Source organism: Hypanus sabinus, chromosome 22, assembly GCF_030144855.1.
Source record: "Hypanus sabinus isolate sHypSab1 chromosome 22, sHypSab1.hap1, whole genome shotgun sequence".
In the NCBI taxonomy this organism is placed as follows: domain Eukaryota; kingdom Metazoa; phylum Chordata; class Chondrichthyes; order Myliobatiformes; family Dasyatidae; genus Hypanus; species Hypanus sabinus.
Window position 1 is genome coordinate 60,452,286 of NC_082727.1, and position 27,665 is coordinate 60,479,950.

The 27,665-nt window shown below is 40.3% G+C and overlaps 1 protein-coding gene across 1 annotated transcript in view; it reads left to right on the plus strand.

The window, feature by feature from the left end:
• The window catches only part of tdrd1 (tudor domain containing 1), a 117,000-nt gene that overhangs the window by 68,594 nt on the left and 20,741 nt on the right, over positions 1-27,665 (plus strand). Inside the window, exons 10-16 of the mRNA XM_059947904.1 lie at positions 5,151-5,294; positions 10,187-10,349; positions 10,467-10,532; positions 11,850-11,927; positions 18,685-18,849; positions 22,610-22,717; positions 26,123-26,293. Coding sequence (XP_059803887.1) covers positions 5,151-5,294; positions 10,187-10,349; positions 10,467-10,532; positions 11,850-11,927; positions 18,685-18,849; positions 22,610-22,717; positions 26,123-26,293 — 895 coding nt within the window. The remainder of the gene's footprint in view (positions 1-5,150; positions 5,295-10,186; positions 10,350-10,466; positions 10,533-11,849; positions 11,928-18,684; positions 18,850-22,609; positions 22,718-26,122; positions 26,294-27,665) is intronic.

Below are 27,665 nucleotides of genomic sequence, written 5' to 3' on the forward strand. Positions count from 1 at the left end.
CTTAATATTGATGGAATATGACTATTTCTGAAATTAACCTGTAAACATGCAGGTTAGTTACCTATAGAACTGCCATAGTCAACTGGTGCCAATCTTGGCTGATACTTACATTCTTGGTGCTTCTGCTAAGGATCAGTGCAGTTAGATGTTTTTACCCCAGTTAAATGCAGCAATTGAATTTTTCAAAACTGGTCAGGTCTAGGTGTTTGTGAGCATACGAGTATATGTAAGCAGTTTTGCTTAGTGTGTTTATATACAGTGAATTCCAGTTAATTGGGACCAGTACATTTTGGTCCAATTAAGTAGCTGCTTTAGTTAGCCAAAATTTTATGGAAATAGTTAACAAAAATATAAAAAAATACAAACTGCACTTTAACTGAATAACAAGTTAGGTATTTAAATGAAATACTGAACAAGTTAGTACACTACCAATACTACATAATGCGGGCTCCCCAATCAAGGCAACATTCTTATAAGTCTCCTCTGCACCCTTCCTATGATTTCCAGAGCCTTCCTATAGTGAGGCGACCAGAACTGAGCACAGTATTCCAAGTGGGGTCTGACCAGGGTCCCAGTGTCCTATATAGCTGCAACGTTACCTCTCGGCTCTTAAGCTCAATCCCACGATTGATGAAGGCCAATGGACTGTGTGCCATCTTAACCACAGAGTCAACCTGTGCAGCTGCTTTGAGTGTCCTATGAGCTCGGACCCCAAGATCCCTCTGATCCTCCACACTGCCAAGAGACTTACCATTAATACTAAATTCTGCCATCATATTTGATCTACCAAAATGAACCACCTCACACTTATCTGGGTTGAACTCCATCTGCCACTTCTCAGCCCAGTTTTGCATCCTATCAATGTCCCACTGTAACCTCTGACAGCCCTCCACACTATCCACAACACCCCCAACTTTTGTGTCATCAGCAAATTTACTAACCCATCCCTCCACTACCTCATCCAAGTCATTTATAAAAATCACAAAGAGCAAGGGTCCCATAACAGATCCCTGAGGCACACCACTGGTCACTGACCTCCATGCAGAAGATGACCCATCTACAACCACTCTTTGCTTTTTGTGGGCAAGCCAGTCCTGAATCCAGAAAGCAATATTCCCTTGGATCCCATGGCTCCTTATTTTCTCAATAAGCCTTGCATGGGATACCTTATCAAATGCCTTGCTGAAATCCATATACACTACCTTCATCAATGTGTTTAGTCACATTCCCATAAAAATTTCAATCAGGCTCATAAGGCAAGACCTGTCTTTCACAAAGTCATGCTGACTATTCCTAAGCATATTATGCCTCTTCAAATGTTCATAAATCCTGCCTCTCAGGATCTTTACCATCAACTTACCAACCACTGAAGTAAGACTCACTGGTCTATAATTTCCTGGGCTCTCTCTATGCCCTTTCTTGAATGAGGGGAAAACACCCGCAACCCTTCAATTCTCCGGAACCTCTCCCATCCCCATTGATGATGCAAAGATCATCTCCAGAGGCTCAGCAATCTCCTCCCTTGCCTCCCACATTAGCCTGGGGTGCATCTTGTCCAGTCCCAGTGATTTATCCAACTTGATGCTTTCCAAAAGCTCCAGCCCATCCTCTTCCTTAATACTTACATGCTGAAGCTTTTCAGTCCGCTACAAGTCATCACTACAATCACCAAGATCCTTTTCGGTAGTCAATACTGAAGCAAAGTACTCATTAAGTACCTCTGCTATCTCCTCTGTTTCCGTACACACTTTTCTACTGTCACATTTGATTGGTCCTATTCTCTCACGTCTTATCCTCTTGCTCTTCATATACTTGTAGAATGCTTTAGAGTTTTCCTTAGTCCTGTCCACCAAGGCCTTCTCATGGCCTCTTCTGGTACTCCTAATTTCATTCTTAAGTTCCTTCCTGCTAGCCTTGTAATCTTCTGGATCCCTATCATTACCTGTTTTTTTTGTAACCTTTTGTAAGCTCTTCATTTCATGACTATATTTACAACTGCCTTTGTACACCATGGTTCCTGTATCCTACCATCCTTTCCCTGTCGTATCCCCTGAACATTTGCCACATGTCTTCTGTACATTTCCCTGAGAGCATTTGTTCCCAATTTATGCTTCCAGGTTTCTGCCTTATAGCCTCATATTTCCCCTTACTCCAATTAAACACTTTCCCAACTTGTCTGTTCCTATCCCTCTCCAGTGCTATGGTAAAGGAGATAGAATTGTGATCACTATCTCCAAAGTGCTCTCCCACTGAGAGATCTGACACCTGACCAAGTTCATTTCCCAATATCAGATAAAGTACAGCCTCTCCTCTTGTAGGCTTATCTACATATTTTGTCAAGAAACCTTCCTGAACACACCTAATAAACTCCACCCTATCTAAACCCCTTACTCTAGGAAGATGCCAATTGATATTTGGGAAATTAAAATCTCCCACTGCAACAACCCTGTTATTACTACACCTTTCCAGAATCTGTCTCCCTATCTGCTCCTTGATGTCCCTGTTATTTTTGGGTGGACTATTTATTAAAAAAACACCCAGAAGAGTCATTGACCCCTTCCTGTTCCTAACTTTCACCCACAGCGACTCCGTAGACTATCCCTCCATAACTTCCTCCTTTGCTGCAGCCTTGTCATTATCTCTGATCAACAGTGCTATGCTCCCACCTCTTTTAACTCCCTCCCTGTCCTTTCTGAAACATTAAAGCCTGGCACTCGAAGTATCCATTCCTGCCACTGAGCCATCCAAGTCTCTATAATGGCCACAACATCATAGCTCGAAGTACTGATCCATGCTCTCTCATTTGCTTATTTTATAATACTCCTTCCATTAAAATAGACACATCTTTAACCATCAGTGTGAGTGCATTCCTTCTCTATCACCTTCCTCTCCTCCCTCTGGCACTGTCTCCAAGCTTTCTCTATTTGTGAGCCAATCACCTCTTCCTTCGTCACTTCAGTTCAGTTTGGTTCCCCCCTCCCCACCGAGCAGTTCTAGTTTACACTCTCTCCAATAGCCTTTGCAAACCTCCCCGCCAGGAAATTGGTCCCGTTCAGATTCAAGTGCAACCGTCTTTTTTGTATAGGTCGCACCTGACCCAAAAGAGGTCCCAATGATCCAGAAATCTGAATCCCTGCCCTCTGCTGCAATCCCTCAGCCAAGCATTTATCCTCCACCTCATTCTATTCCTATACTCACTGTTGTGTGGCATAGGCAGTAATCCCGAGATTACTACCCTTGAGGTCCTGCTTCTCAACTTCCTTCCAAACTCCCTGTAGTTAGTTTTCAGGACCTCCCTTTTCCTACCTATGTCATTGGTACCAATATGTACCACGACCTCTGGCTGTTCTCCTTCCCACTTCAGGATATCGTGGACGTGATGAGAAACATCCTGGACCCTGGCACTTGGGAGGCAAACTACCATCCGCGTTTCTTTCCTGTATCCACAGAATCGCCTGTCTGACTCCCTAACTATAGAGTCCCCTATTGTTGTTGCCATCCTCTTCCTTTCCCTACTCCTACCCATCTGGGCCACAGGACCAGACTGTGCCAGAGGTGCGGCCACTGTTGCTTCCCCCAGGTAGGCAGTCTCCCCCAACAGTACTCAAAACAAGAGTACTTATTGTTTAGGGGGACAGCCACTAGGTTACTTCCTAGTATCTACCTCTTGCCCTTCTCTCTCCCAAGGCCTTGGTGTGACTACCTGCCTATAGCTCCTCTCTGTCATTTCCTTGCTCTCCCTGACCAGACAGACGCAGGTCATCGAGCTGCATCTCCAGTTCCCTGACCCGGTCCCTAAGGAGCTGCAGCTGAACGCACCTAGCACAAAGCTGGCCGGGAGTCTGGAGGCTGGGAGTCTCCTGGACTTCCCACATCTGACACCAAGTGCAGAACCCCAGCCTCACACACATCCTTCCTGTCTGTATTCTACATAGTTAACCTGCCTCTCCTTGATCTGTTATCGCCAAAGCCTTTCTACTCTGTCTCCCTCTACTCTGTTGACTGCTCTTCCTTTGACCACTCTATAAAGCTGTCTCCTTTTAAACTCTTCCCGCTGTTCTCACTGGCTGACATCCATGCATTTGCGCAGTCATGCCCCGATCAAACCGTCTCTTTTTAAATTGATGGAGTTCATCCAATGTATGCTGCTGTGTCCTTTTGTTTAACTATAAATGAACAAAATCAGCACAGACACCTAGTGTAGATGATTGTCTTTATACAATGCTTTTGATGATCGCAAATCATTAAATCTTTAAATCTTCATTTTCATTGTACCATTCAAGATGATTGTTACCTTCAAATTCTTCATAGTTCCGTGCTTGCAGAAGCAGTAAAATCGTTTCATGTTCACTCCTAGCTATTTCTCATATCTCAAAGCTTGAAATCTTGAAACCGCAGTGAGCAAAACAGCTACAAATTGTCATGCTGCTTTTTCTTTGCCAGCAATCAATGACAAAAATCAGTGATTTGAACACAAATGCATGGAACTGACGCTATTTAAAAGCTTCACTCAAAGCATGGTGTGGTGTCTAACAAGTGCACACGACTGACACTAGTTAGAAACAGCTCGACAACAGTCTCCTGTCCCAATTAAGAGGCATAGTGTCCCAAATCAATGAAGGGAATCCTGGCTATTTTCTCAATTAGATTTTGTTCTTTAGGAATTGCCTCAAATAAGTGTCTATCCTGATATTAACTGACTATGTAATTATGGAATCCACTTATAAACTGCTGTGTACAGATTGGCAACAATCAGTCTTTCAGGTCTTTGAAAATGAAGAGCCAAATTATGTACTTTAATCCTATTGTTTAATAATGAAATTTTGATACAAGTACTGAAAGCACCAAACCTTGAAAGATGATGCCATTGCATTGGAATCAATAGTTTAGCATTTCAAGGGCGAGGCTTGAGACAGTGCTTAAAAATTGACTCTGTGGCAATCAGCCTGCTAGCCTTGAAAGGTGCAAATTGGGCTGACTTGTGTTTCAATGGCCTCTGTTAAGTAGGTTTTTCTTAGATTTTGGATATTGCAAGAGCTGGAAATTGTCTAGGGTCTGCAACATAAGTTTAAGTTTGAAATATAGAAAGTTTGTAATACAGGCAATCTAGATTTAAATTGTATTTTTAATTACCTGTTGCTCCGCTATAGAAGTGGTATAGAGCATTAGTCCAGGATGTGAATGTTGCACAGAAGATGGCCAATGTTTTGTACATTGATTATGGAAATGGAGAAATTGTTCCACTAGACAAGATTCAGCGACTGGACATTGAGATGGCTCTTTCACCACCTTGTGTAAGTTGGTTGTAAACTTCATGTTCCCACTGCTCACTGGGTAAATAAGTTTCTCCTGTACATCCCATTAATTTATACCATCTCAGATTGCTACCTTACTAGTGGAAGTGAATAGTTTCTTCCAAATGCAACCTATTAAGCCAATTCTCAGCCTTCTGTATTGAAGAGAAAATGTATCCAACCCAATTTTTACAGACAGGTAAGCATTGTATTTATAGTACCATATTTCTACAGCTTCTGTGTCAAGTTCTCTATTCTTTTTTAGAAAACCATATTTGTACCTAGTCATTCCAAGTGTCACCTTACTGTAGTTTGATATGTCTAACATAACTGAAAACCAAAGCAATTAATCCCTGTACGTGTTTCATGTTTGTAATCCAAGAGCCTAGTATTTACTTTCTTCCATTTAACTTTCCAAGTGTTATGATTTAAGATTTCCTTACTAAAACTTCATGCTATATTGGTATTAATTTGTCAATTAAACTCTTATTTGATGCATTTAATCATGTTTTGTAATTTTTCTCAAAGTCAAAGAGTTCATAATTTCAGTCATGATTCACCAGGAACCCCAGTTTTGTTCTTTGTGAGTCTGATTTTTGGATTCTGCTTTTCAATAGGTGGCTTGCAAGCTATATTCTGCTGCTTCTCCCTTGAATAAAGTTCAAAATAAATTTATTATCAAAGTACATACAGTATATGGCATCATATACAAACCTGAGATTCATTTTCTTGTGGGCATACACAATATATTTACAGAACACTGCATAATCTTTCCTCATTTATTGTAGAACATAAGGTATTTAAGAGATGGACTATATAATAATATTGTACTCTAGTTATTATTTACTCTATTTTCTGTAATGGGTGGATCTTTTTAATTTTAAAATAGAAAAGAGTTTCAACTTTGGTCATGAATTCAATTATGAAGGTTCCTTGACACAGTATGTTTTCTATTCATCTGTAGAAGGAACCATGCTAGACCTTGTATTGAGAAAGGAGCCTGTCCAGGTCGTTGGAGTTTGTGAGAGACTATTTTAGGAACACTGATCATAACTCAGTATGTTTTCGAGTAGTTATAGATAAACAGGGCCTCAGGGTATGGTGGGGGACTAATTCCAACAGTGTTAAGAAGGTGCTGAACAGGGTAGATTGGTAGCAGCTGTTCTGCATCTGATACGGAAGTTGCTTAGAGGCTGTTTCATCAGAATTCAGGAGCAATTTACTTAACTGTCACCAAACAATTGATACTAGAGTGTACAATCATTACAGCGATATTTGATTCTGCGCTTTGCGCTCCCTGAAGTACAAATAGAAGTAAATATAATAGAAATTTAAATTATAAATCATAATTAGAAAATAGAAAAGGGAAAGTAAGTTAGTGGAAGTCAGGTCCGGATATTTGAAAGGTACGGCCCAGATCCGGGTCAGGATCCGTTCAGAAGTCTTATTACAGTTGGAAAGAAGCTGTTCCTGAATCTGGCTGTACGAATCTTCAAGCTCCAGAACCTCTCTTTGTTTCTGTATGAAAGAAAAGACATGAATGACAAGGTTCAGTAACTTTGGACAATGTGAGATGTTACATAGTTAGTTGGGAAAAAAATGTGAGTAAGGTATATGAGCTTGTAATCAGACAATTTTTGAGAAATGGGGAAAGGGATAACAAATTGTTACATACTCCGTAACTGGGTGTCTAACCAGCAGAGAAAGAAGAATTCATTGGAGTCTGGTGGTACCAAACTAAAGGTGTTTATTAATAAAAATAAGCAAAACCATATCAATAAAGCAAATATACATATAAAACCAGTTAGCAGTAATAAACCTAAAAGTGTAGGAATAATAATAAGCAATAATAAACAAGTTCTATCGATGTCTAGGGGTAAATAAATTGTCATAGAAAAGTATAAAGTTCAGTTCAGTTCATGGGTGCTGATGTAGTTATGGTTGTTGTATTGTAATCGTTAGAGAGAGCGAGCGAGATGTAACAGCTACAGTCAGGCAAACCTTTCTTTGCTTTCTTAATCCATTGTATCGGTGTGGTCATTCAGTTATGACCTCTCCATCCTTCTGCTAGACTGTTCTTCTGTGGTGGGCTTGTCACTCTGGCATGAGTGAACACACACGCAAGTCCCCACTGGCCCTGCTTTTACACTGATGGCCTTAATGACCGACCTCCTGGTTCGGTCTTCGAAGTCCCCACCTTTCTTGTGGGTTCCAACCCTCAATCAGTGTCCACTGGCATGTCTGGAGGGTGTCTCTCCAGACCTGTCTTTTATCCCTACTCATGGGGACTCAGCTATCCATCACTCCTGAATGACTGTGTCCATCAAATAAGGCCACTCCTTCAGTCCACTGAGGAATGTTTATGAGCAAACTATTGTCCTTGCAGCAAAACAGCAAGTAATTCAAAAAGGAGTCACAATACGGTTAATCAGCAATTTCCCCCTCTCTGATCTGTCGCAGATGTTCTTGCTTGTTTTTCGTCTCTTTCTCATGGTCAGCATAGCAACAGTAATAGTTCGTGTTTCTCGGGGTCGGGAATGGTTAACTCTGTACCCCATTGTCCATCAGGTCTGTTTATCACTCATAACAAAATGAATAACCAAAAGGGCTTGAAGGAGCAGCAAAATATCCTTGGTAAGTAAGGGGCAATATGCAAGAATTGGTCATAACATTTTATCCACCCAAACCCTTAATATTGGTGCTCCCCAGTGTTGCCTGCAAATATCCTGCTTGACTCCCTGTATACTCATGACTGGGCAGACGCAGTGCTAGTTCGATCATTTAAAATCCCGTATGACAAACTGTTTTTGGCTGTATTAACAACAGTGGTGAGATGGAATATGGGAAAGATTGCGAACCTCATGTTATGGTATCAGCAGTACAACCTAGCCTTTGATATCAGCAAGATGAAAAAACTGATGGTTGACCCAAGGAAGGGGTGGTGAGTGCATCCCTATCCTTGTCAATGCTTTAGAGATGATTGATAGCTTTATTAGCCATCCATATCACCACCAGCACCACCACAGTGCCATAGCAGTCAGTATGTTGCTAATGCAGCTCGGGTCCTTGGAGTTCAATTCTGGCACCATCTGTAAGAATTCTAGATGTCCTCCATATGAAAGTGTGGGGTTCTTCTAAGTGCTCCGGTTTTCTGTCTCATTCCAAAGATGTACCAGTTAGTAGGTTAATTGGTCATTGTAAATTGTCCAGATTAGGCTGGGATTAAATAGGGAGGTTCTGGGTTGATGCAACTTGTTGAACCGGAAGGGTCTGTTCCGTGTTGTATCTCTAAATAAATAACCTCCCCCTACTTGCATCATGTTGTTGATATGATCGAGAAAGCACATCAGTGTATGTACTCCATAGGGTACTTGAGGAAATTTTGATTTGTCCACAAGACTACTTTCAATTCAACAGATATACTGTAGAAAATCTCCTGATGGTTTACATCTCAACCAGTTATGGCAACTACTCTGCTCTGCACTGTCAGAACTTGTGGAGAGTGGTAAGTGCTTCAGAGTCCATCACCAGCTGGCCACTTTCCATCCAGTCAGTTTTCATTGTGTTGTTGCAGGAAGGTTAATAGGTATCAGAAAAGATGCCCACCACCCAGCCCATTCCCTTTTTTCTCTTCTATTTTCTGGGAGAAGATACAGGAGCTTGAAAGCTTGGACATCCAGCCTCAAGAACAGTTCCTCCACTACAAACTTCTGAACCAATTACTTTTATATATTACCATATATAATATACAGTGTGTATATTATAAACTAACCTGAAATCTGAGCAGAGAATGGAAGGGTGTCTGACTAGTCTGTGAACAGTGGTTTTACGCAAAGATAAATGTTGGGATCTGCTGTGATATGACTTGGATGAATGCATAGATGGCAAATTAAGTTGCAGATTACACAAACATTGGCAGAGTTGTGTACAGTGGGGAAGGTTGTCAATGTTTAGTTGGAATTGTGGGTGGAGAAATGGCAGATAAAGTTAGTCCTGACAAGTGTGAGAAGTGGCAGTTTGGGAGGTCAAATGAAGAGGGAAGTACTGTATACAGTAAATGGCAGAACCCTTTGAGCTATAATGAAGAAGGGGATCATGAGGTACAAATCCATAATTCTCTAAGTGACAACACAAGTGTATATATAATGGTTAAAGAAGGCATACACCACCTTTGTTCAGGGTTTTGATCATAAAAGATGTAAAATTATGTTACAGATGTATCAAATTTTGGTTATGCCATATTTGGAGTATTGTACACAGTTTTTCCTCACCATTTGCAGGAAGGATGTGGAGGCTTGTGAGAATGCAGAAAGATTCACCAGGATATTGCCTGGATTAGGGTTTACTAGCTCTATGAGTTTGGACAAATTTAGTTTGTTTTCTCTAGCATGTGGGAGGATGAGGATATATGTGAAATTTGAAAGGCAAGTATGCTCTGTTCTATAGATAGAAATGTCAGATACTAGAAGCTGTGACTTTAAGGTGAGCTAAAGTTTCAAGGAGGTTTATGGGACAAGCTTTTTATTCCCTTAATGGTAGATGCCTGGAATGATCTGCAAGGAGAAGTGGTGGAAGCAGATGTGGTGCTGCAGTCGAGAGGCATTTTGAATGGAACTTGAGCAGGCAAGGAATTGTGGGATATAAACTGTATACAAGCACAGGAGAATTTGTTTGAAATAATATTGTAGTTGACCCACATATGTGAGCTATAGAGTTGTTCCTCTGCATGCTGAGTTGTTAGGCATTCACAACTAAATGACAGTTGATAGAAATTGACCTTGTGTTTGTTTTGTAGTTGTCATTCTGTGAGGAATAGATGTAAATGTTTTTTGAATACTAAAATGTGGGTTTGTTGAAATGTATAAATCTTTGAAGCCTAATTTCAACCCTAGGCAATGAAATGCTGTGTTGCAAATATCCCAAAATGCACCAGATGGGATGAAGAGTACATTTCATCAATCAAACTTCAACTTTTACAGAAACCTTGCTCCATGACTATCATTGAGAAAGTGGGTAATCTGTCCTGTACTGCTGTGGAACTCATAATGCCTTCTGGTAATTTCTTTTGCCTCTTGATGACAATTTCATCCAATGATCATCTTACTGTTAATTTTTTTTTTAAAAGTGATCTGTGCTTGCATCCATTTATACTAGCTTAAAATTTTATTACAGGAAAGTTATTACAAAAGAGCATATTAGAGTATGCCGCAAATCAAGATGATGAAACCAAGATTTCAGGTAAGAACTCAAATAATTTGAAATGTTTGCAATCAATATACAATAATGCAGCTCAGAAGGATACCTGTAACTCAGGAAGAACTGAAATATTTAGTTATTTTCCCATAAGTAAAAATGTTTCCCCCTTAAATAATTATCCAATTCTGACTTGAAATCTACCAGCATTTTGGGCACCACACAATGCATGGCAACTTTACAATAATTTTACTGGGTTCACAACATAATCCTTATAAATTATGTATCTGGCTACTGATCTTTCTGTCCAGAACTGATTTTTACTGTCAGTTTACTACTCTGCCTAAACCTTTTTGTCTGAAGAGTTCAAAATAATCTATTTGAAGCAGAATGATTCCAGCTTTGTGCCCCAACCCTTTGTTCACCAAAATGAGTTTTACAACCAGGAATTTTGATCAATTTAATTGAGTATTTTTATTTGTGAATCATATGCTCCTGTTTTCAAAGTGGAGCCCAGAAACAGGAAAAATTGTAAAGCATGAACAATTAAAAATTCAAAAACTGAAATGTCAGCAATTCAAAAGTATTCATCACCCTTTGTTCAGAACTTAGTTGAACCAACTCAGTATAATACAGCATGTAGTCTGTTTGGATAAGTCTCTAGCAGCTTTGCAGAATATGATGGAGCAAGATTTGCCCATTCCTCCTTGCAAATTGCTCAAACTGTACAAGGTTAGTTGGGGAGTGATGGTGGACGGTAATTTTGGCAGAGATGTTCAATTGCTTTAACGTCTGGACTCTCTCTGGGCTACAGAAGGACTTTCTTGATTTGAAGCCACTCCATGGTTGCTCTGAGTGTGCTTTGGCTCTTTGTCCTGCTGAAAGACCAACTTCCTCCCTAGTTTAAACTCTCTGACAAGGGATAGCTGGTTTTTATCCAGGATTCAGCTTCCTATCAATCCTGACAGGATTTCCAATCCCTGCTGCTGAAAAGCAACCTCATGGTATGATGCTGCTACCTCTGCCATACTTTACAGTAGGAATGGTGTTACCCGACTGATGTGCAGTAGTAGATTTATGCCACACCTACCGCTTAGTGTTGAGGCCAAAAAGTTCCATTTTAGTTTCATCCAACCACAAGACATTCCACATCTTTACAGTAACTTCTCAGTGACACTTCACAAAGTCTTTATGGACAAGGATATGCTTTTTTTTTTAAAAAAAATGCCAGGGCTGCTTATTTGCCACTCTTCCATTAATACTCTTTTTGTGCAAAAATTAGAGATTGAGGAGCCATAAACTTCATCTGCTGCTGAAGTCACACAACCTCTCTTACTAGTACTATTCTTTACCATCGACTAGGTTTAGAAGGGAAGACTGACCTCGGCAGTGTGGCTATGGTTTCATATTTTTTCACAATGGAATGCACTGAAAAGCAAGGTATATTTAGTGCCTTTGTAAGGTCTTGTACACTTGTGCAGATTTATGCTTCTCTTTTTATTTTTTCCTGACTTGAATGCTCTTTTGTCTTCATTTTGTTTTGGTGTGTTGATAATCTACCATACTGTTGGACCTTGCAAAGAGAGCAAGTATTTATTCTTATGAATTCATTAAAAACAGGTGATCTCCAATTTTCTACATCATCAAATTGAAGAAGTTGGTGAAGTACTAAACAGTATTGCTCCTGAAGAAAGGTAGCATACTAATTATATAGGAGAACGAATATTTTTTCAGCCTCAATTTTTAAAAAAATTTTGTAAATTGTTGACAGATTTTGGATTTTTGATTTGACATGATCCACAATGTTTTGTAGATTATCTTAAAAATCCTTCTTCAATATATTAATTCAGAAATTGAGACTGTAAAAGATGAAAATATTTATGGGGGCTGAATACTTTTTCAAGCCATGGTATCCATATACTGTTCTATTACCTCAGGCATTAATCTAATTGATATTAGACAATAGACAATAGGTGCAGAAGTAGACCATTCGGCCCCTCGAGTCTGCACCACCATTCTGAGATCATGGCTGATCATTCACTATCAATACCCAGTCCCTGCCTTGTCCCCATATCCCTTGATTCCCCTTTCCATCAGATATCTATCTAGCTCTTTCTTGAAAGCATCCAGAGAACTGGCCTCCACCGTCTTCCGAGGCAGTGCATTCTACACCTCCACAACTCTCTATGAGAAGAAGTTCTTCCTCAACTCTGTTTTAAATAACTGACCTCTTATTCTCAATCCATGCCCTCTGGTTCTGGACTCTCCCAACATCTGGAACATATTTCCTGCCTCAATCCTATCAAATCCTTTAATTATCTTAAACGTTTCAATCAGATCCCCTCTTAATCTCCTCAATTCCAGTGTGTACAAGCCCAGTCTCTCCAATCGCTCTGTGTAAAACAGCCCTGCCATCCCAGGAATCAACCTAGTGAATCTACGCTGCACTTCCTCAATTGCCAGAATGTCCTTCCTCAAACCCGGAGACCAAAACTGTACACAATATTCCAGGTGTGGTCTCACCAGGGCCCTGTACAAATGCAAAAGGACATCCTTGCTCTTGTACTCAATTCCCCTTGTAATAAAGGCCAACATTCCATTTGCCCTCTTCACTGCCTGTTGCACTTGCTCATTCACCTTCATTGACTGATGAACTAGGACTCCTAGGTCTCTTTGCATTTCTCCCTTACCTAACTCTACACCGTTCAGACAATACTCTGACCTCTTGTTCCTGCTTCCAAAGTGGATAACTTCACATTTATTCACATTGAATGACATCTGCCAAGTATCTGCCCACTCACCCAGCCTATCCTTACCAAGTCTCCCTGTATTCTCCTAACGTCCTCTTCGCATGTCACACTGCCACCCAGTTTAGTATCGTCAGAAAACTTGCTGATATAGTTTTCAATGCCCTCATCTAAATCATTGACATAAATCATAAAGAGCTGTGGTCCCAATACAGAACCCTGTGGTACCCCACTAGTCACCTCCAGCCAGTCCGAGAAACACCCATTCACTGCTACCCTTTGCTTTCTATCTGCCAACCAGTTTTCTATCCATGTTGAAACCCTGCCCCCAGTGCCATGAGCTCTGATTTTACTCACCAATCTCCTATGTGGCACCTTATCGAATGCCTTCTGAAAATCTAGGTACACAACATCCACTGGCTTACCCTCGTCTAACACCCCTGTTACACCCTCAAAAAAACTCCAACAGATTAGTCAAGCATGATTTGCCCTTGGTAAGTCCATGCTGGCTCGGCCTAATTCTATTACTGCCATCAAGATGTGCCACTATTTCATCCTTAATAATGAACTCAAGCATCTTTCCCACGACTGACGTTAGGCTAACAGGGCGATAGTTCTCCGTTTTCTCCTTCCCTCCCTTCTTGAAAAGTGGAATAACATTAGCCACTCTCCAATCTTCAGGAACTGATCCTGAATCTAAGGAACATTGGAAAATGATTACCAATGCATCCGCAATTTCCTGAGCCACCTCTTTTAGAACCCTCGGTTGCAGACCATCTGGACCCGGGGATTTATTAGCCTTCAGTCCTACCAGTCTACTCATCACAGTTTCTTTCCTAATGTCAATCTGTCTCAATTCCTCTGATATCTTATGACCTGGGCCCATCCATACATCTGGGAGATTGCTTGTGTCCTCCCTGGTGAAGACAGATCTAAAGTACGCATTAAATTCTGTTGCCATTTCCCTGTTTCCCATAACAATTTCTCCCAATTCATTCTTCAAGGGGCCAACATTGTTCTTAACTATCTTCTTTCTCTTCACATAGCTAAAAAAGCTTTTGCTATCCCCTTTTATATTCCTGGCTAGACTGAGCTCATACCTGATTTTTTCTTTCTGTATTGCTTTTTTAGTTAAGATCTGCTTAAAACTTTCCCAATCATCTGTATTCCCACTCATCTTAGCCCTGTCATACTTCTTTTTCTTAAATGCTATGCAATCTCTGACTTCTTTTGCCAACCACTGTGGCCCCTTCCCCCTCTTTGAATCCTTCCTTCTCATTGGAATGAACTGCTTTTGCATCTTTTGTATTATCCCCAAGAATATCTGCCACTGCTGATCCACTGTCTTTCCTGCCAGGGCATCCGCCCATTTAACTTTGGCCAGCTCTTCCCTCATGGCTCCGTAGTCTCCTTTATTTAATTGCAACACTGACACCTCTGATCTGCCCTTATCCCTCTCAAATTGTAGATAAAAACTTATCATGTTATGATCACTACTTCCTAATGGCTCCTTTACTTCAAGATCACTTATCAATTCCTATTCATTACACATCACCAAGTCCAAAATAGCCTCGTTCCTGGTTGGCTCAAGCACAAGCTGTTCCAAAAATACATCCCTTAGACACTCCACAAACTCCCTATCCTGGGGTCCAGCACCTACCTGATTCTCCCAGTTCACCTGCATGTTGAAATCTCCCATAACGACTGCATTACTTTTAGCACATGCCAATGTTAACTCCCTAATCAACTTGTACCCAATATCCACGCTACTGTTTGGGGGCCTGTACACAACACCCATTAGGGTCTTTTTACCCTTACTGTTCCTCAGCTCAATCCACACAGACTCTACTTCCCCTGTTCTCAAGTCACCTCTTGCTAAGGATTGAATCTCATTCCTCACCAACAGGGCCACCCCACCCCCTCTTCCCATATTTCTGTCTCTACGATAGCATGTATACCCTGGTACACTCAATTCCCAGGCCTGATCCCCTTGCAGCCATGTCTCCGTTATCCCAACAATATCGTAGTTCCCCATTTTCATCTGAGCTTCAAGCTCACCTGTCTTATTTCTGACACTACGCGCATTCAAGTATAGAATTCTTCGCCCATTCCTCCTCTCTTTGCTTAAAACACTGTCTATTGTACCTAACCCAGCTCCTTGAACTTCCATTGAGCTAATTGCATCTTGAATTTTGATGACCTTCTCAAGATCACCCAAACCTTCTACACATTTAACCCCATGCTCCTTCTGACCAACCCTCTGTACATGTAACTTTTCCAACACATGTTCTGTCTCACCTTTCTCCTTTACACCTTTACACAATTAATATTTGGGAAACGTGTATTCCTCACCTGTCCCTTATCCTTCATCATATCATCTTCTCTCGTAATCTGGATCCCTGCCCCCTGCACATCTAGTTTAAACACCCCCCCCCCCCCCCCGAGCAGCACTGGCAAACATTCCTGCAAGAATATTAGTACCCCTCTAGTTCAGATGTAGACCGTCCCTTTGAAACAGATCCCAATGTCCCTGGAACAAAGACCAATTATCCAAAAACCTGAACCCTTCCTTCCTGCACCATACTCTCAGCCTCGTATTAATGTGCATAATCATTCTATTCTTCGCCTCACTCGCACGTGGCACAGGTAGCAATCCTGAGATTGTCACCCTGGAGGTCCTGCCTTTCCACTTCCCTCCTAACTCCCTGAACTCTCTAAGCAGGACCCCTTTACTCACCTTACCTAACCCCTTGGAAATGATATACATGTCCCCAATAGGCTTTAAACCTTCCCTTACTCCTTGGTATATTTCCTAAAGAATTAGCTGCCTTGCTCTGAGTTCTAACTAGAGCTTTTAGAAGTTCAATGTAATTTGTGTTTTTGTCAATGATCTGGGTGACAGAATTATTGGCTTTGTGGCCAAGTTTGCAGGTGATACGAGTGTAGGTGGAGGGGCAGGTAGTGTTCAGGAAGCAGGGAGGCTGCAGAAAGACAGATTGATTAGGAAAATGGACAAAGTGACAGATGGAATATAGTATCGGGAAGTATATCTTCCCGTGCTTTAGTAGAAGAAATAAAAAGCGTAAACTATTATCTAAATGGAGAGAAAAATCAAAAATTCAAGGTGCAAGGGACTTGGGAGTCCATGTGCAGGATTCCCTAAAGGTTAATTTGCACTTTGAGTCATTGGTGAGGAAGGCAAATGCAATGTTAGCAACACACAGAAAATGCTGGTGGAACGCAGTAGGCCTGGCAGCATCTATAAAACATTTTGGGCCGAGCCCCTTCATCAGGACTAACTGAAAGAAAAGATAGTAAGAGGTTTGAAAGTGGGAGGAGGAGGGGGAGATCCGAAATGATAGGAGAAGACAGGAGGGGAGGGATGAAGCTAAGAGCTGGAAATTTGATTGGCAAGAGGGGTACACAGCTGGAGAAGGGAACGGATCATGGGACGGGAGGCCCAGGGAGAAAGAAAGGGGAAGGGGAGCACCAGAGGGAGATGGAGAGCGGGGAAGGAGTGATTGTGAGAAGGACAGGAGAGAAAAGGGGGGGGGGAATAAATAAATAAGGGATGGGGTAAGAAGGAGGAGGGGCATTTAAGGAAGTTAGAGAAATCAATGTTCATTCACACACATCATTCACAAACAAATGATACACCTGCCCTTACACTTCCTCCCTCACCACCATTCAGGGCCCCAGACAGTCCTTTTAGGTGAGGTGACACTTCACCTGTGAGTCAGCTGGTGTGATATGCTGTGTCCGGCGCTCCCGGTACGGCCTTCTATATATTGGTGACACCCGATGCAGTCTGGCAGACCGTTTCACTGAACACCTACGCTCTGTTCGCCAGAGAAAGCAGGATCTCCCAGTGGTCACGCATTTTAATTCTACGTCCCATTCCCATTCTGATATGTCTATCCATGGCCTCCTCTACTGTCAAGATGAAGCCACACTCAGGTTAGAAGAAGAACACCTTATATTCCGTCTGGGTAGTCTCCAACCTGATGGCATGAACATTGATTTCTCTAACTTCGATTAATGCCCCTCCTACTCCTTCTTACCCCATCCCTTATTTATTGTCCTCTCCCCCCACCCTTTTTTCTTACCCTGTCCCTCTCACAATCACTCCTTGCCTGCTCTCCATCTCCCTCTGGTGCTCCCCTCCCCCTTTCTTTCTCCCTTGGACTCCCGTCCCATAACCCTTTCCCTTCTCCAGCTGTGTATCCCTTTTGCCAATCAACTTTCCTGCTCTTAGCTTCATCCCTCCCCCTCCTGTCTTCTATCATTTCGGGTCTCCCCCTCCCCCTCCCACTTCCAAATCTCTTATTATCTTTTCTTTCAGTTAGTCCTGACGAAGGGACTCAGCCCGAAACGTCGACTGTACTTCCTACAAATGCTGCCTGGCTTGCTGCATTCCACCAGCATTTTGTGTGTGTTGCTTGAATTTCCAGCATCTGCAGATTTCTTCGTGTTTGCGTTTTTAAATGCAATGTTAGCATTCCTTTCAAGAAGAGTAGAATATGAAAGCAAGGATGAACATTTTTTGGTTCCTTATCTAAGAAAGGATGTGCTGACATTGAGGATGGCTCAGAAGGGGTTCACAAGAATGATTTCTGGAATTTAAGGGTCCATATGATGGTTCTGGTCCTGTACTGACTGGGTATTATAAGAATGTGGTGGGCGGGGGGGGAGAGAGAGAATTTCACTGAAATCTATCAAATGTTGAAAGGCCTTGAGTGTGGACAGGATATTTACTACAGTGTGGCAATCTTGGACTAGAGGGCAGAGCCTCAGAATAGGGGGGACATCTATTTAGAATGGAGACGAGGAATTGTTTTAACCAGAGATTGGTGAATCTGAAATTTGTTGCTACTGGCAGCTGTGGAGGGCAAGTTGCTTGGGTATATTTAAGGCAGATATTGATAGATTCATGATTAGTCAGGGCATGAAGGGTTACGGGAAGAAGGCAAGAGACGGGATGAGAGGGAAATGAATCAGCAATGATGAAATGATGGAGCAGACTCTGGGCCATATGGTCTAATTCTGCTCTTATACGTTATGGGTCTTGTGTTCTTGTATTTTTATTACTAGTCAGTTTCAGTGATGAATATACATGTATCACAGTTTGCTTTTTCACCCTCTTTAAAATTACCATTTATTTTTTTCTAGGTAAGTTAATCATATCACTGTTCTCAGCTCTAAATTTCATTTGTCGTGCATAAGACATCAGGAAGGGTGCCTTGGGTCTTCCTGAAGTTTTGGTTTCTCTCCTCATTCTATACTAAATTTGAACAGTTCTGTCTCATTAAAATCATATTCTGAATACCTAAGTTTAGGTTATGAATGTATATCTAGTAAAATATCTGTTCCTACCTTTTGACCATGTTAGTTTGATCCTGGCCAATGTTCTTTAAAAATTACTCATTTTATGGTGAAATAATTTTTTTTAGGACAAGATGACCTCACAAAGCTACTTCATAAAAACAATGGAGAACATAAATCTGGAGAGAACATATTATCTTCATTGTGTGTTGAAGATGTTGACGATGTTGCTGTCATTGTATCACATGTTGAAACACCAAGCAACTTCTTCTGTCAGCAGCTAGTTAATAGATGTAAGAATTACTTTTCAGCCATATGTTTATTCCTTTGAATTGAGTAATGTCAATGAAGCATTCTTAATTTTGTCATCATAGAGCACTACAGCATAGAAACAGATCCTTCAGCCTATCTTGTTCATGTCAAACTGTTATCCTGTCTAATCCAGTTGACCTGCACCTGGACCATAGTCCTTTGTACCCCTACCGTCAATGTACCTATCCAAACTTCTCTTAAATGTTGCAGTTGAACCTGCTTCCACTATTTCTTCTGACAGCTCATTCCATACTTTCGTCGATCTAAGATTGAAGAAATTTTCTCCTGATTCCCCTTAGATTTCACCTTTTCCATTTGACCTATGACCTCCAGTTCTCGTCTTGCCCAAACTTAATGGAAAAAGCCTCTGTTCATTTCCCCTGTCTATATCCTTCATATTTCTGTATTCCTCTATTATATCTCCTCTCATTCTCCTATGCTGCAGGAAATAAAGCCCCAATTTATTCAATCTTTTCCTTTAGCTTGGGTCCCCAAGTCCGGGCAATATCTTTATAATTTGTCTGTGTACTTTTTCAGTCTTGTTCATATTCTTCCTGGAGGTAGGGGACTAGAACTGCACACAATACTCCAAATGTCTTGTATGTGCAACTTCAACAAAACATCCCATCTCCGGTACTCAGTATTCCCTTTATGAGCTTGTGTACCTGTGACACCCCTTTCAAGTAATTATGGATCTATTTCCAGATCCTTCTTCTATCACGTACCCCAGTGCCCTACTATTGACTATAAATGATAACCTGATTTGTCCTCTCAAGGTGCAACACCTCAAAACTTTTCTGCATTTTCAGGTCCTTTTTTCATTTGATCCAAATCCTGCTGCAAGTTTTGATAGTCTTCCACTGTCCAATATGACCCTGATTTTGTTGTCATCTGCAAATTTGCTGATCCTGTTAACTATATTATCATCCAGATCCTTGATATAGATGATAAACAACAACAGACCCAACACACTATTAGTCACAGGTCTCTAGTCAGAGAGGCAACCATCTGCTATTCTCTAGCTTCTGCTACTAAGCCAGTGTTGAACCCTATTTACTACTTCATCCTGAATGCTGAGAGACTGGGCCTTCTGGACCAGCTTCCCATACAAGACTTGGTCAAAAGGCTTTGCTAAAATAAATGTGTCCTGCTGAAGGGTCTTGGCCTAAAACATCGACTGTACTCTTTTCCATAGATGCTGCCTGGTCTGCTCAGTTCCTCCAGCATTTTGTGTGTGTTGTGTGGACAGTGTCTGTGGTCTTTCCTTCATCTTTCTTGGTAACCTCATCAAGAAACTCTCCAAGATTGGTTAGACAAACCTACCAAATACAAAGCTGTGTTGCTTGATCTTAATCAGGCCTTAACTATCCAAATATTTATGTATTGTTTCACTTGGAATACCTTCCAATAATTTACCCACTATATATCAGATTCAAGCCAAGAATTTGCTGTCTTATTATTAGAGCCTTTCTTGAACAACGGAGCAATGTTAGATATCATCCATCAGTATTATCTTCCTGTTTCTAGCCTCACTAGCATGTGGTATGGGTAGCAATCCTGATGTCACTAGTCTGGAAGTCCTGTCCTTAACACTTATCTGCCTGAACTTGCTTTGCAAGACCTTGGTGTGTTACCATTTGTGCATAATAAAGAATTTCAGTTCCTGGTGGGCTATGCGAATAGTTCACCCAAAACCAGAAGCTACAATGGTGAGCTGGTAGCATGTGCTCAGGTTGAGAGCAGTTCACTAATAAAATGTTCTAGCATAAATCCATCCAACTTTCTTTATTAAGAACAAACATGACGCTTGATGCCCTTTCAGCCTATGTGATTGTTGAGAAGTGGACTACAACCTCTGGCTGCTCACCCTCCCCCATAAGAATTTAATGGTCTCAGTCCAAGGTGTCCCTAACCCTGGCATTTCAGAGGAACATACAATTCAGGAATCTCGTTCTCACCTGCCTCCTGACTGTTCCTCTAACCCAACCAATGAACCCCTATCATTACTGCTTGCCTCGTCTTCTCTCCCCTTCCCCCCATCTCTTCCCTTCTGAGTCACAGAGCCAGATTCCGTGCCAGAAACCTGACTTATGTGACTTTCCTCTGGTTGTTTCGCATCCCAGCAGTATCTAAATCAGTACACTTGTTATTGAGGGGAGCAACAACAGGGATACTTGTACTATGCGTCTATTCCCCTTCCAACTCCTGACAGTCACCTGTCTCCTGCAGCTTAGGCATGAGTCTTGCAGTAGATTTTTTTTTCCTCACCTCATTCTTCTAAATGATCTGAGGGTCATCTGGCTGCAGCTCAAGTTCCCCAACAGAGCCTGGAAAGAGCTCCACCCAAGTTCTTTCTCTTGTATCATGTGTGTCGGCTTTGTTACAGAGTGGAATAGTAGAGATCATCTTGCACTTTTAATCACTCCTCACCATACCCAAACAATTTTCTTTTAATTGATACTGTCTGGCACATAATATTTGCCTTATGGCACAACAAAGATTTTGTTGAACAGATCCTCTGTCAAAAAATAAAGTTGTGTTGTACCTTCAGTGGAAAATCTAAATCAGTGTGCATGAATTTGCTTTCATAGTTGCTGTTAAAGTTTTTGGAAATATAGAAGTCTACAGCACATTACAGGCCCTTTGGCCCACAGTGTTATGCTGACCACGTAACTTACTCTAGAAACTACCTAGAATTTCCTCACCGCATAGCCTGCTATTTTTCTAAGCTCCATGTACCAATCTAAGAGTATCTTTTAAGACCCTATTGTATCTGCCTCTACCACCATCACTAGCAGTGCATTCCACATACCCACCACTCTGTGTGGGGGAAAATCTTGCCTCTGACATCCCCCTCGTCCCTACTTCCAAGCATCTTAAAACTATGCCCCCTCGTGTTAGCCATTTCAGCCCTGAGGAAAAACCCTCTGGCTAACCACATGATCAATGCTTCTCATGCCTCTCATCAAGAACCATTCTGCATTTGAATCAGGGGCATAACTTCACTTGACCCATCACTAAACTGTTCCCACAACCTATGGGCTTGCTTTCAAGGACTCTTCATATCATGTTCTTGATATTTATTGCTTATTTATTGTTATCATTATTATTTATTTTTCTTTTTGTTTTTTTTTGCACATTGGTTGTTTGTCCATCCTGTTGTGTACGTCTTTGATTGCCCACAAGGAAAAAGGTCTGTATGGTGATATATTTGTACTTTATGTTGAATTATACATATAAATCCCTTTTGCTTAATTTGGAAGCATTTTTTATTACATTGTTGACTACCTAGTTTTCAGCTTTTATATCCATCAGTATATGCTAGAATAGTCTGATTAGGTGTGTGATAAGGAGTAAAGACTATGTGGTGCCAGCTATGTAATTGAGCCCCTCTATCTTTTTGAAAACAATTTTTAAAAGCTACAAGGTTATTGTTGCAAATTGTTAGTAATGGGAGAGAATAGTTCATGAAAAATAGGAGGCAAATTGTTGAAGGAAAATATGGATGATGCATTGTAGATTTGCCATGTAACTAAAATTTTGGCTTGTTATTCAAGTTCAAGAACTTATTAACCTCATCCTAATTGGTTAAATGCAAAGTTTTGTTCGTATTAAATGTTGCTATAGCTTTCATAAGTAGGCATAACATTCAGAAAACTGAAGCATTATTATGAAGAAAATGTGCATCAGGTAAGATGCTGTTTCTTCACATTGAAGTGTAACTTCTGATTTAATTAACAGATGAGTTTCAAAAACTACAAGAAGCATTGACTGAATATTGTCATAACTTGACTCCTGTATCAAGTTATAGACCATCAGTTGAAGAAATATGCTGTGCCCAATTCACAGGTAAGGTATTAGGATCGAATATGTGTCCATCTGCCTCAAACTTTAATCTTTACTTATTTCATTCTCCAAGGGATATTATGTTGTAAAATATAATTGAAGGAGACCCTTTAGAAGAAATGCTATTAATGTAGTATAGGTTGTCTTAGGGAGTTATATCTGCACAGAGTAATTCTGGTGATCAATTTGTGCAACGTTAATTCCACTACTTCTGTAATCCAAATTCATGTAGCTCATCAGAACTCTGAGTTGCATTCTACTTTGGACCACTGATAATTTTAAATTGATATTCCTTATGATATGGCATTAAATGATTTCATTTTCTTTTAATCTTCTGAGTTGTATCCTGACCTCATAACTTTTGGAAATAAAATTGTCTCAAATCTCTCCACCCATGATTTCTCATGAAATTATCCTAGTGAATCTACGCTGAATATTGTTTGCAGATTTAATAACCTATTGGATGTGATATCTAAAGCAATATACAGCCATTTTCCTTTGGGCTTTCAAGTCAAGTTATTTTTGTCATTTTGACCATAACTGCTGGTACAGTACACAGTAAAAACGAGATGACGTTTTTCAGGACCATGGTGCTACATGAAAAAAATTACAAGAACTACATTGAACTACGTAAAAACAACACAAAAAAAACTACACTAGACTACAGACCTACCCACGACTGCATAAAGTGCGCAAAACAGTACAGGCATTACAATAAATAATAAACAAGACATTAGGCACAGTAGAGGGCAGTAAGTTGATGCCAGTCCAGACTCTGGGTATTGAGGAGTCTGATGGCTTGGGGGAAGAAACTGTTACATAGTCTGGTTGTGAGAGCCCGAATGCTTCAGTGCCTTTTCCCATGTGGCAGGAGAGAGAAGAGTTTGTATGAGGGAAACATGGAGTCCTTCATAATGCTGTTTGCTTTTCAGATGCAGCATCTAGTGTAAATGTCTGTAATAGTGGGAAGAGAGACCCTGATGATCTTCTCAGCTGACCTCACTATCCACTGCAGGGTCTTGCGATCCACGATGGTGCAATTTACAAACCAAGCAATGATGCAGCTGCTCAGGATGCTCTCAATACAACCTCTGTAGAATGTGATGAGGATGGGGGGTGGGAGATGGACTTTCCTCAGCCTTCACAGAAAGTAGAGACGCTGCTAGGCTTTCTTTGCTATGGAGCTGGTGTTGAGGGACCAGGTGAGATTCTCTGCCAGGTGAACACCAAGAAATTTGGAGTTCTTATGGATCTCTACAGAGGAGCTGTTGATGCTCAGCAGAGAGTGGTCGCTTCATGCCCTCCTGAAGTCAACAACCATCTCTTTTGTTTTGTTCACGTTCAGAGACAGGTTGTTGGCTCTGCACCAGTCTGTTAGCCTCTGCACCTCATCTCTGTGTGGTGACTCGTCGTTCTTGCTAATGAGACCCACCACAGTCATGTCATCGGCGAACTTGATGATGTGGTTGGAGCTGTGTGTTGCAGTACAGTCATGGGTCAGCAGAGCACATAGCGCTGAGGAGCACCTGTGCTCAGTGTGATGGTGTTGGAAATGCTCCTGATCCAGACTGACTGAGGTCTCCCAGTCAGGAAGTCTAGTATCCAGTTGCAGAGGGAGGTGTTCAGGCCTGGTAGGTTCAGCTTTCTGGTCAGTTTCTGAGGGATGATTGTGTTGAATGCTGAACTGAAGTCTATGAACAGCATTTGAATGTACATGCCTTTGTAATAAATTTCGATGATTCTTTGTATGTTATATTTCTGTTTGTGTTGTAAAAGTGTGTTTGTTTTAATATGTATCGGTGCATTTCAGATGCTTCTGGCCTCTCTCTGTCCCTGAACTCAGCATTGCGCTTAGGAATTGTTCTTAATCTCACTCATTTGATCAGCCAAAAACACTTTATATCTGGCCTCTCAGTTTTACAAAAGTCTTACCTGATGTACAAGCAGAAACCTTATTCACTTGCACTTAACTTCAGTAAATAATTTTTTCCCTCTAAACTTTGTTTTAATTTGCTAAACTTGAATGTCTTTTTTCTGATTTTATTTTTAAATTTTTAATTCTAAGGTAATTACTCTTTTTAGTTTCTGATTAAAAGCTACTGACAGTGAACAATGCCTTCTAAAGGAATATTTTGTTAGATGATTGGGGATTTCGGTGGATGTGACATGAACCCTGCCCGAAACCTGCTGTAACTTTCAGAATATCTTCAGTATCTATGGCTTGCTGTTAGGAGCCACATTGTTATAAAATCTTTACTTGACTTTAGATATTATACTGAAAGTGAATGCAAGGTGCAAATTGTTTGATCTATTAGACCAGTTTTGAATTTGGCTTTTTTTTTAAATGCTATTACTCTTTTGCTGTATTCCTATTTTATTCTCACTTTCCTCTGACTTGCACTTTGAGGGGATTATGTATTTCAAAGCTTTGTCACTATTTAGTTGCATGTTTCTTGTTTCCCTGAACATGTTTCACCGCTTGTTTTTATTTTTTTATTGTCACATCTGAGGGTTAAATTTATCCACAGAAGGTAGTGGGCATTATGGAACAAGATGCCAGAAGAGTTAAAAGTGGGAACAATTACATTAAAAGACATTCAGACAAGTATATGGATAGGAAAGATTTAGAGAGATGAGTCAAAGCAGGCAAATGGAATTAATATAGACAAGCATCTGGTTCAGTATGGATGCATTGGCCTGAAGGGCCTGGTCCTATATTGTATAATTCTGTGAATCTGACTATCCATTTACTGCCTCCATCCTGCCAGTCTTTTTCCAATTTTTATTTGATGTTTGCTGAAGATCAGTTTTTAAGTGAATAACACTATGATCTCTATTTCAACACAATAAGCCATTTATTAAAACATAAGGATAGTCATTAACATTGAGATGCTTTCCTGATAAGCTATAATTTTTTTAAAAAGTTATTGGCCTTTTTCAGTAAAGGTTATTTGGGGAAAATAAAATCAAATAGTATAGCCAATAGGGCATAGTATCACTGAAAGGGTGATAGAATATTTGAATATCCTATAGACAACTGATTCTTGGAAAATAAATACTAAGTTGAATTTAGTCAGGCTATATAAGATTCTAAGGCAAACAAAATAAAATAATAGGTTCTGTTAAGTAATTTTAGATTGTTTCAAGACTTGAAGTTAAATGGATTTCATAATTGTGTAATTGAAAATATAAACTCGAGCAGAACAATATTGAAATTCAGTAAAAGTTGCAAAATTCAACCAAGAAACAATTAAAATGCTTAACACTATTGCACTTAAGATAACTGATCCAATAGTTTTAAGAAAAAAATTTTTTGTAGTAAGCAGACTGAGCTATGCTGATGAAGAATTATTTGGAGATTAAGTAAATAGGAAAATGTAGTTCATGGTGTTGTCATTTATCTTGCAGAGGATCACAACTGGTACAGAGCTGTTGTGATACGTTACTTCCCTGAGGATATTGCTCTGGTGGGATATGTAGATTTTGGAAATGTTGAAAAGCTTCATTTGAGTCACCTACGTCCAATCAAAGAAGAACTGCTAGAATTGCCAAATCAGGCATTGAAATGTGCTTTGGCTGGTGGGTACACAATTTCAGACTTGGATGCTTTATATAGAACTTTACCTGGATATTTGAGCTGCTGTTTTTTTCTAAGTAATTTAGATTATTTTCTATGCCGATCAGTCAAAATAAATTTGCCTGCTCATGAAAACTGCACTTTATTTCTGTCACAGCTAATCTTTCATTTTGCAAAATCACTACTACCTAGCTTTTTTTAAAATATATATATAGTTGCCCTCAAAAATACTGAACAGGTTGACCACCAATTTTCCAGAAACTGATGGTTAATTCAGATGAAATTACAAGACTTGATTTATTGGGTGGCCACCAGATGGCAGTGTGTATAGCACATGCTGCATGATGCAAGACTCGTTTTGGCAAAAGCATGTTATTTTTATTATTTACATTGCACTTGGTAGTCCCAATATTTTGTGCTTATTTTTTTTACATAAATTTAACCCTAGCTATAGCTTTTAAGATAAGTACCAGTGGTGATGTCAAACGTAAACATCAGTTCATATTGATCCAAGAGAAGGTTGAAATATTGGGAAAAAAACTGGACCAAGGTGTTTCTGCATAAGCTGTGTGATTTGAATGGTATTAGTTTGTTAACTGTTTATGATAAAAAGCACCAAAGAGAAAAAACTACAATTCTATGCAAACAGTGATTCGCTAAAGCAAATGAGCATTAGAAAAACTGAAAGTCGGTAAGAGCACCAAGCATGATGAAGCCATGATTAAATGGTTTCCCCAGTGTCAGAGTGATGGAATGGACTTGTTGGGCAGTATGACAATGAACCAAGCTAAGTTGTTCCATAAAGAACTTAAATTAGAACATGCATGCGACTATACTGAAGGATGGCTTCAGATTTTAAGTGGCATGGAATTTCCATGCATAAAGTGTCTGGACAAACGGTCTGCAAGCCATGAAGAAGCTACTGCATATGTGGATGAATTTGCAAAGCTCGTAGCTGACAAGAATGTCAGTCCTGAGAGGTATAGAATGCAGATGAAATTATATTATACAGATGATGCATGCCTAGGAAAACATTAGCAACAAAAGGTGAAGACCCAAGTAGTCTTAATGCAGAAAATCTATGTGAGTGGATGGTTGTCAACAGTAAAACACCTGTTGTGTGTCACCTTACGGACTCTGAAATTATAGACAGTGTTCTGAATGCTGATTTAAAAACACTGCAAGTGATGATGATGAAACTGAAAGATTTACTATTGACACGTTAATTGAATTGGGTGATTTAGTCAAAGGGTTAGAGAAACGTACATTCATGACAAAACAAGAGCTAATGAATTTTTATTTGATTCAGGAAAAATTACATAGGGAGAGATCAAAACACAAGAAACAACTTTACCTGGCTGAAATGTTTAAAAA